This window comes from Eutrema salsugineum, unplaced genomic scaffold (assembly GCF_000478725.1).
Source record: "Eutrema salsugineum unplaced genomic scaffold, Eutsalg1_0 scaffold_5, whole genome shotgun sequence".
Taxonomy (NCBI): Eukaryota; Viridiplantae; Streptophyta; class Magnoliopsida; order Brassicales; family Brassicaceae; genus Eutrema; species Eutrema salsugineum.
Window position 1 is genome coordinate 14,079,446 of NW_006256612.1, and position 9,576 is coordinate 14,089,021.

General features: G+C 36.1%; 3 protein-coding genes across 5 annotated transcripts; 2 read left to right on the forward strand and 1 right to left on the reverse strand.

Moving 5' to 3' along the window:
• Positions 1-67: 67 nt before the first annotated feature.
• LOC18994341 lies at positions 68-3,444 on the forward strand. Of its 3 annotated transcripts, none has more exons than XM_024153004.1 (5): positions 68-666; positions 1,174-1,585; positions 1,670-1,909; positions 2,204-2,506; positions 3,132-3,444. In XM_024153004.1, the coding sequence occupies exons 1-5, from the start codon at positions 257-259 to the stop codon at positions 3,249-3,251; spliced, it is 1,485 nt and encodes a 494-aa protein (XP_024008772.1). In that variant the 5' UTR covers positions 68-256; the 3' UTR covers positions 3,252-3,444. The 3 variants fall into 3 exon arrangements, with proteins under 3 accessions (XP_024008772.1, XP_006418045.2, XP_024008773.1); XM_006417982.2 differs by having other exon boundaries at positions 1,673-1,909; XM_024153005.1 differs by lacking the exon at positions 3,132-3,444 and adding an exon at positions 2,711-2,774.
• A 606-nt stretch (positions 3,445-4,050) lies between these two features.
• On the forward strand, positions 4,051-7,027 carry LOC18994342 (traB domain-containing protein). Its single transcript, XM_006417983.2, has 9 exons — positions 4,051-4,618; positions 5,199-5,246; positions 5,334-5,393; positions 5,699-5,782; positions 5,862-5,966; positions 6,078-6,191; positions 6,287-6,387; positions 6,531-6,642; positions 6,742-7,027. Exons 1-9 carry the CDS (start codon positions 4,229-4,231, stop codon positions 6,868-6,870), a joined length of 1,143 nt encoding a protein of 380 aa, XP_006418046.1. The 5' UTR covers positions 4,051-4,228; the 3' UTR covers positions 6,871-7,027.
• A 205-nt stretch (positions 7,028-7,232) lies between these two features.
• Positions 7,233-8,933, reverse strand: LOC18994343 (peroxidase 3). Its single transcript, XM_006417984.2, has 4 exons — positions 8,644-8,933; positions 8,363-8,551; positions 8,120-8,282; positions 7,233-7,803 (listed from the first exon to the last, which is right to left on the reverse strand). The coding sequence occupies exons 1-4, from the start codon at positions 8,854-8,856 to the stop codon at positions 7,388-7,390; spliced, it is 981 nt and encodes a 326-aa protein (XP_006418047.1). The 5' UTR covers positions 8,857-8,933; the 3' UTR covers positions 7,233-7,387.
• Positions 8,934-9,576: the final 643 nt, after the last annotated feature.

Consider the following 9,576-nt stretch of genomic DNA (forward strand, 5'->3'; position numbering starts at 1 on the left):
ACAACTTAAAGTTATTAAATAGTTAGGCCGCAATAATTCCTTACATTAAAAACCATTTTTACATTACTCCATTACTATAAAACCTTCCTCTATCGCCGCCGCTACAACCGGATATAGCCACCGTGATCACGACTTTAATATAACCACCGTCGTGCCATATATACATATACCTTTTGAGATCTTCCCATTCATTTATTTATATATAAAGGTCATATATATACTAAAATTATCCTTCTTAATATATACTCCTAAGGAAATGTGTCTTTTTCGACCCGTATCGAAAACCCATTCTTCCTCTTCTTCGTCAATTATCTCGACCCGTATGATAAATTGCATACTACTATCTGTTTTGATTTCCTCGGTCTACTTCCTCGCGTCGGTCTCGGTATCAAGGCTTCAATCTAAAGACTCCATTAATGCCTACTTCTCATCTTCTCAAGATCAACCTTCTCAAGTTAGCTTAACAAAGATTGATCACATCGTCTTTGGGATCGGCTCGAGCAAGAAATCTTGGCTTGCACGTAGAGACTACGTTAAGCTCTGGTGGGATGCTCAGAGAATGAGAGGCTGCGTCTTTGTTGACCAGCCATTGTCCTCGTCTGAGAACCACACAGATTCTGATCTTCTTCCTCCAGTTTGTGTTTCCCAAGATACTTCCCGGTTCAGGTAACTAAGTTCAACTCAGAATTCATCATCAATTATATCTATTGAGATATTTGATGGATTCTGCATCAATCTTGAAAATAATTGCTTCCTTGAAAGTTTAACTTTTTTATTCACGAAATAAAGAAGGTAGATTTTGTGGCGTTATTATTTTGATCAATATCGGTTGTAACGCCTACATTTTTTTTGTTGTTGTGTGAAACTAATATAGTAAGAGAATTTAAGTTGTTTTTGTGAGTAAAACAGAATTGACGTGATACTATTTTCGAAATGAACCATAAAAAACTTGTAAAATAACCATATATACTTGTGGCATTTATTCTTTAATTTTATTATTCTCTAAAACCTACTGGTTTAATAAAATGTAAATTATACATATTAAATACACAACAGTATTAAAGAATAAATAAAATACTCCTATATAAATTCCGACGTGTCAGAGATTCTACTAGAGCATATAAAATGATAATACTAATATATATACTTATATTCATTTAATATTCTCTACAGGTACACTTGGAGAGGCGGTGACAGAAACGCAATTCGAATCGCACGGTGCGTTTTAGAAACCGTAAGGATGTTCAACACCTCCTCGGAGGAGGTAAGATGGTATGTATTTGGAGACGACGACACGATATTCATCCCGGAAAATCTTGCAAGAACGCTCTCCAAATACGACCACACATCATGGTATTACATCGGAGCAAGCTCAGAAATTTATTACCAGAACTCGATGTTCGGACACGACATGGCGTTTGGCGGTGGAGGGTTCGCTTTAAGCAGCTCGTTGGCTAACATCTTAGCTAAGAATTTGGATTCTTGTATCGAACGGTATCCGCATTTGTACGGAGGTGACTCTAGGATTCATGCTTGTGTTCTTGAGCTCGGAGTTGGGTTGTCTTATGAGCCTGGCTTCCATCAGGTTTTTCATTTTTTTTTTTTTTTAATTATTTACAAGAATTTTCAAAAACTAATTAAATCATAATTTTTTTTTTGTCTTTTTAAGCAGTTTGATGTGAGAGGAAATGCATTGGGAATATTGATGTCACATTCAACGCGACCATTGGTGTCTCTACACCACTTGGCCCACATAAACCCAATTTTCCCAAACTCAACCACTTTTTCCGCCGTCCGCCACCTCTTCTCCGCCGTAGAACTTGATCCTCTCCGTATATTTCAACTCTCCGTTTGCTACGACCGTTGGTACTCTTGGACCATCTCTGTCTCTTGGGGCTATGCTGTTCAGGTTAATATCGTTCTCAATTTTCTTTCTTTTTTTTTTTTTTTTTTTACATTCATATAGCTACAAGGAAAATTCGAGTTCTTGCTTTGAGATAATTATGTCCCAAATTTGAGTTTTTTTTCCGGGATGATTTGTAGGCTCAGAAGAATAAATTTCGGTTTGATTTTTTTTAAAAAAAAAAATCTTACTCGGTTAGAAAGTTTTGGTTCCGTAAAAATGTACTGTCCTAATTAGATACATGATTGTCTAATAACTTAATGTTATTGGATCAAATTAATTTGTTGTTTGTAATGTTAGATTGAGGGTAGGCATTTGTTTCTACGGGATGTTTTGCCAACACAAAAAACGTTCCGACCATGGCAACATTCCGGCGGATTATCAAGTGTGTACACATTCAACACAAGAGATATTCATCATGATCCTTGCCAAAGACCTGTAACTTTCTTCATGGAACATGTTTCTTCTACTAAGGATGATGGGACTATTCAAAGTGTGTATAAGCAAGCTTATGAGAACTGCACGTACGATCCCATTTCATCACCTCGAAAAATCCAAGAGATTAGAGTGTTTTCAAGAAGATTCGATCCCGATATCAGACAAGTAATTCATTCTACCTTTTCTACTTTTTGGATTTTTTTTTTCTTCTTAGTAAAAGTTTCGTTCTTTATACTGAAAATAGGTTAAATACTAGAATTTTGGTCTTTGTGAAATCATTTGCCAGATTAGTAATTCTTTGTTGATATGTCAATTGCTAAAGTTTTTTTCTTCCTCCTATAACTAATTTGTTTTTTACTATAAAATTAGGTATAAATAAAACTGGGACTATCACGTACGTATTATTTACAAGGAGTATAAGATAAATGCTTGGAAGATGTCTATAAGAAATTTGCTTGGAAGTTCTTTAGAGAATTTAAATTGTAAGAGAAATTTAAGACAATCCAGATAGTTTTTGACATAATTTTTTTTTTGACAACAAATTATATATATGTAAATTAAGTTTAATAACAATTGAGAAAAATCTCAATTTTAGTATTGAACTTGAGTGAACTTTGTCATTTGGATTTACAAATACTGAATTTTGAATGTTTGAAATAGAAATATTAAACAAAAAGGGTAAATTTCAAAAACTAACACCATAGAAGTAGTATTTCGTGAAAGTCATAGTTTTTTTCATGTATTTTTAAGTTTATCTTAGTGAAATTAATTTGTTCGATGTGCATGGTAGTTGAAGGCTCCCAGAAGACAATGTTGTGATATTTTACCTACTTCTTCCAATGGTGGAAATATAATGGAAATTGGAATTCGAGAGTGCAAAGAGGATGAACTCATCTATATACATCCCTAGTAGCAACATAACTAATTATATCATACCTTTTTTTTTTATATATTGCCATACCTTTGCAAACTAGTTTTTTGTTTTACATTTTAATTATTTGGTATACTAAATATTAAACTCTTAATTGGCTTGTTGCCTTTCAACTTTTGAGATTTGTAGTAAATAGTTTTATGAGAGATATCTATCGAAATGAAGCTTTGAATATGCAACAAGAAATTATGTATGATTGTACTATGATCCCTGTCTGGTAAGTGGTCAAATCTATAATTAACGTACGAGAGTGATAGATAATATTTGAATGGTAGGTGAAACACTTTGTCAAATAAATAAAAATTTACCGAATAGTCATCCAAAAATGTGGCTAAATTATTCTCTCTTTAAAATATAAAATATAAGAATGATATTTTACTTCAATTGCAAGATAAGAACCCAAGATTTAGTCTCACTTTCCCTTCATAAAGCTGGCGTTTTTTAAATAGCAGTGTAGACTGGCGTGTATAGACAATCGGAACAAGGCAAGTCACACTCTTACTCGAAAGGTGAGAAAATCTGAACCAAGTGTAAACATTCTTATAGAAAAACGGAAACTACGATTTTCATAAAATTTCGTATTTAAAGAGATATTAAATCCACATAGTTTGGTATTATCCAACCGCTTGGAAGAAAAAAAATAATGAGCCGAAAGAAGAAGCAAAAAAACAAACGTAAATGTGACCGACCGTATTGACGCGGGCCAAGTACAAGTCCGGTTTACCGGTTAAGGGGAGATTAAATGGTTAATTAAGAAGTAAATGGAACTAATTTATGAAAAGAGTTTAATTAGCGATATACCTTAGCTTATTAGACGACTTTCCCACCATGATACCTTGCCTTGTTTCAATGGTAGAGTAAGTAAACCATTTGCGTGATCCCAAATTCCCAATCTATACACTTTCGCCCTCCGGAATCCTCGAAATTACCATATCTGCCATCCCCTCCTCGATTCCATGACGCAATCGCCGTCGGAGCCGGAGGTTCACTCTGGCGAGGACTTCGTTCACATCGAAGACTCCAGGCCTACCGGCGATATGTCGTTAAGCGACAGCATAGTGAATGTCCAGAAGGAGGACCTGTTCGACGAGCCGGAGCCGGAGCCGGAGCCGGAGCCGGAGCCGGAGCCGGAGGAAGATTATAAAGACTCCGATTCCGTGGTTAGCGGCGGCGATGCAGCTGGCGGTGATGGCGATGGATTCGGCGGTGGCGAGTGTTCATCGGAGACGACGAAGGTGGAGCTGCCGGAGGAATTGGCGAAAAGCGTTGTGATTCTGACGTGCGAGTCCACGGGGAAAGGCGGATCTTGTGATGTGTATTTGATCGGGACTGCCCATGTATCAAAGGTAATTTTATTTGCTTCGAAATTTGCCAAGGAGATGTATTGGAATTAAACTAGGATTGCTAAGTATCGAATGGTTTAGAGGGATTAGTGATTGATCGATGTTGTAATCTTTCGAGAAAGCTGGATTGCATGTGAAATTCAAGAAAGCTATCAAACCTTTTTTTCTGTAGACATTTCTATTGCGGGTAAAAATGTTGGGACCGTGTTTTTGCTAGTGTCAGAAGAGTTGCCGAAAATGGAGCTAGGCTAGGATTTGGTTAGACATTCCCAGCTTCTTCAAAGTTGCTAAATTAAGGAATATATGGTTTTGGAGATTTGGGATGGATTAGAACTTGCTCTCAGTCTCAGCTTTAGATTTCAATGAAAATGTTTTGAGAATCCATAGGATCTGTTTTCATCTTCCCATTTTCCTTTTGTTGCAACTTAGCTGAACTAGCCTGGATATAGAACGTTTTCTTTTTGTTTACTTGTATAGGCTTGAGAAAACGCGTAGCTCTTTGTTTTTAATTACATTGTCATACAATAGCGTTCAATCATTTATCTTGGGACAATCGTGTAAATCGTCGTAATTTTTGTTACAGGAATCCTGTCGAGAAGTCGAAGCAATAGTCAGCATCTTGAAACCAGAGGTTCTTCTCTTTAAATGTTCACCGATGACTGAAGTTTGATGTCTTTATGTCTATGTTTGGGTCTAAGCCCGTGGCCGATGATTACAGGTTGTCTTCGTGGAGTTGTGTTCAAGCCGATTGTCTATTCTCAAACCTCAGACTTTGAAGGTTTGCTTTTCAAATTGTGATTCTGCTTCTCCCTGCCTATTTGATTCACTTCTACGCATTTTATGGCCATATATGTATATCATTGTGTTAGATTCTGGAAAAAAGTGCATCGCTGTTTCTTTTGGTACAAGAAATTATTATTGTTGCTGTCGCTGTCTGCCAAAATTTCTTTACTAATCATAAAACAGAGGATTCCCATGAGCTCTGTGTTGTCTGCTGGAAGAGTTTGCCTATAGAATGTACTTCACTTGCTTTATATGCTATGCTTTGCTTTTTCTAAAATGCTACTATGTTTTGTTTTATAGGTTCCAACCATGTCGGATATGATAGAAAGTTGGAAGCAGAAACAGAACACATTCGGAATACTTTATGGATGGTTTCTTGCAAAGGCAAGTCCCCTCAATCAAGATATTTTTCATGGAAGCTTAATTTTCTGAACCAAAAATTTACATCCTTTCCTTCTGTTAGATCGCCAGTCAGCTTGAGGTTTTTCCTGGTTCTGAGTTCCGTGTGGCATATGAAGAAGCCCTTAGATATGGCGGCAAGGTGATACTTGGTGATCGTCCTGTACAGGTGATATGTTCGTCCACAGTTTCAACGCATCTTATAACATGGAGTTGCATCTCTAACATTGTTCCAGTATATAATTACTTGATTTCGATTTTGTTTTTTTTTCCGAAGCAGATTACGTTAAAAAGAACATGGGCCAAGATGCCTCTAAGGCACAAGATAAAGTTTCTATACTCCTTCCTGTTTCAAGCTGTCTTCTTGCCGAGCCCTGAAGAGCTGAACAAAATGGTAAGTCTTTCTGTATATATTGTTCTCCTACTTTTCTGCACATGTAATTTAATGTCATTCGTCATAACTAGTATATCTATCGATGGACTTTTCAGCTGAAAGAAATGGACAATGTGGATATGGTGACTTTGGTGATTCAAGAAATGAGCAAGGAATTTCCATCTCTCATGGATACACTTGTGCATGAGCGAGACCAGTTAGTATTCTCTAATATCTCTATATGCAGTTTATCGGAATCGTTAAGCTTGGCTTATCATGATTCGTTATCTGAAAACTGAAACGGAAATGGCAATAGAGAGACCAATGATTGATTGGTGGCAACAAAAATGAAATTCTCAGGTACATGGCATCGTCTTTGCTGAGGGTTGCGAGTGAGCACAGTTCGGTTGTGGCAGTTATCGGCAGAGGGCATATTAATGGAATCAAGAAGAATTGGAAGCAGCCTATAACGGTTTGCTGCTGTGAAACTTGTCGTTAACCAGTTTCTGATTTCATGAGCTTGTTTTGTTTCTGAATTGTGGTTGATTACTCCATTTCATGGAATTTACAGATGAAAGATCTAATGGAGATACCGAGCGACGAGTCAGTATTTACCGTGAAGAGGATAATATCATCAGTGGCAATTGCAGTTGCAGGGACAGCTATAGTTTCGGGTATACTTCTTGCAAGAAGAAGGTGAAAATATTGTAATGGAGCACAGAGATTTTCTCTTTTTTTACAAACCCAATAATATTTTACAGTTCGTTACTTTTCTCTTTTTTTTTTTTGTTCTCTTTTACTTTTGTATGTCGGTTGAGGAAACTTTTTCATGATGATAAAAATAAAACTTGTTTTTTTTCCAATCTTCAGCATTTTTCTTTTAACAGTCAAATGCATCAATAATAATAGTAATAATAATAATACATTTCACATAGGAATTTCTTAAGGCTTTCGGATTCTCTCGTTTTGAGATAATTCTATTGACCAGATGGCAAATTGGCAATGTACTCAAACCAACTAAAATGTCATGCTTCGTACAAGACAAATCAAAAGAAAAAGAAAAACTAATATATTTTTATTTCTTTATTGACGAAGTCTATAACCAAATCCATACACACACAAATTCCAAAAGATCACATCACAATCATCATCATCATCATCCTTGTTTACTTTTCACTAATACCCCCAAACTCCCACATACATTACATTTTTACCCATTAACTATTTGCAATGGAACATTGCCTTCTAACCACTCCTGCTGACCCAGTCTTCAGATTGATCCGACCCATTTTCTCCATCGACTTGGCAAACTCAGAAAAGAAACTCTCCACCGAACCCTTCAAGATCTGGTTTATGTTTTGGAGTGTCGTTGGGTTAGTGGTTAGAGCAGAGTCAGATTGAAACAGACCTCTACGCTTGAGAACGAGCTGGTAGTAACTAAGATCAAACGTTTTACGGCTCCCTGGATCCATTTCCACGATGGTCGTGTTATCGTTGAGGCTAGGGCATTTCCTAGACTTGAGATTGGCTGCGTATTGGCTGTCTAAGGCCGGATCTTGGTCTCCACGACCAGTGAAATTGTAGAGACGGTTTGTGAAAGACGAGCAGTGAGATACACCGATAGTGTGAGCCCCTGTTATAGCACAACACATTTTTCAATATTAATCTTGAAACGTAGGGTTAAAATGTTTTACTATTACCCTTGTTACAAAAAAAAAATGTTTTACTAAAGTTGTAACACTATATGATATTAGAAATGTAGGTTTATATAATTTGTAACAGATTTTCTTTTGTAAATTGTTAATACTAACGCAAATTAAACGTTAACATATACGAACAGAAATCTGTTTGCATTTGTAATTTACATTTAACATCAAGACAAGATACTTGCTTTTGAAACCATCCAACCTAATTTTTAGCAATGTGTGATATATGGGTTTAGGCTTTACCGGAGAGTAAGACAAGGTCCCTAAGATCAAGTCCTTGGTTTGCAAAGAGTGTCTGAAGATTGGTGAAGTTACTGGTGGGAGGAGGAATGTTGGCTAATGCTTCTGATGCGTTCGATATTCTTCCATCTCTTCTTCCTGTTGGTACACTCCAAGTTGGCCCTCCCTACAACGTACCAAATTTGTATGATGAGAAAATATTAAAATTTGTATTTATACAATATTAGTATTATGCGGATCACTTACTGTGAAAACTACTGCGTCTCGAGATGCTAGAGCGATAATATCAGCGCAAGATACGATTCCAGGGCACTGAGCTTCAAGCACAGATTTGATTGCGTCGATGAAACCAAACCCTCTAACCGTTAGGTTAGGAGTTGCGTCCTTCTCCGCGTTTCCTGACGTCGAGTTTATAAGCACTGATCCATCACAACCCTACATGTACATGTGGATATATCCTTCATTATTAATTCCTTAGCCAATTAGTAATGTTTCATAATATAAGAGAGCAAAAAAAAAGAGTTTACCCTGACAAAACAGTCGTGGAAATGCATTCTCAAGAGGGCAGCCGCAAGAGAAGGAGCATTAGAAACGTGGTTTGAAACAAAATCTTGAACAATCTTTTCGGCGTTAGGACAAGTATTGGCATAGAAGTTCATTTGCAGTTGAGCTTGGATTGGTCCGATCAATCCCAAAAGAAACAGAGAGAGTGAAAGAGCAATAGTTCTCAAGCAATTCATCTTTTGTTTTTATGGCTTTATTAGACACAATGTTTTTCTGGGGAGGATTATGTTCACTGTGTGGCTGTGTACTGTGTGGTGTATTGAGACGTTGAAAGTGGTTTATATAGAAAATTTTGCTTTTTTGTCGGAAAAAAAGAGAGAGAACATTTTGCCAGTTTGATAATGTAGGAGGGTCCATCTAAGCTAACTAACATGTGCTCTTATGAGTTGTCCTTTTATTTTACTTTTGTTATTTCCGACTCATAAGCAGCGTCACACATAATTTTTTTTGTAAGTTCTGAATTCATGTTTATAAATATAATTTTGGCTTTACTCTTACTACTTTACTAACTTGAATATCTTATGTTGCATCCTTGTATAATATCTTAAAGCCAAAACGCAAAAAGAAATTAGTGTTGTGTGAAACAATATAGTGTTGTCTTTAAGATATTAAATAAAAAAAATTATTGTTGTGAATATATCATAGAAATAGAGAATGAGTTGTAAAACTAGAGAAATTGTTTTGGCATCCAATGATTTTATTTAGTCTTCAAATGATGTTTTTACATAACACTTCGCTCTTGTTTATGAGAATTCAATTTAATTTCCTGTTTTCTCTATTTTCTATTTTTTGGTTTTGTTTTGTGTACAAAATAAATCTATTTTTAACCACTAATTATTAAGACGCGAATTTCAAAATCCCCTAACTAACTATATCTACTTATAGTGAGAAAATAA

Coding starts and splice junctions, on each gene's coding strand:
- LOC18994341 (XM_024153004.1), top strand. CDS start 257: ATGTGTCTTTTTCGACCCGTATCGAAAACCCATTCTTCCTCTTCTTCG. Junction 1,910..2,203: donor CTTGGGGCTATGCTGTTCAG/GTTAATATCGTT, acceptor TTGTAATGTTAG/ATTGAGGGTAGGCATTTGTT. Junction 2,507..3,131: donor TCGATCCCGATATCAGACAA/GTAATTCATTCT, acceptor TGTGCATGGTAG/TTGAAGGCTCCCAGAAGACA.
- LOC18994343 (XM_006417984.2), bottom strand. CDS start 8,856: ATGAATTGCTTGAGAACTATTGCTCTTTCACTCTCTCTGTTTCTTTTG. Junction 8,552..8,643: donor TCCACGACTGTTTTGTCAGG/GTAAACTCTTTT, acceptor ATGTACATGTAG/GGTTGTGATGGATCAGTGCT. Junction 7,804..8,119: donor GGACCTTGTCTTACTCTCCG/GTAAAGCCTAAA, acceptor GTGCTATAACAG/GGGCTCACACTATCGGTGTA.
- LOC18994342 (XM_006417983.2), top strand. CDS start 4,229: ATGACGCAATCGCCGTCGGAGCCGGAGGTTCACTCTGGCGAGGACTTC. Junction 5,247..5,333: donor TCAGCATCTTGAAACCAGAG/GTTCTTCTCTTT, acceptor CGATGATTACAG/GTTGTCTTCGTGGAGTTGTG. Junction 6,388..6,530: donor CTTGTGCATGAGCGAGACCA/GTTAGTATTCTC, acceptor TGAAATTCTCAG/GTACATGGCATCGTCTTTGC.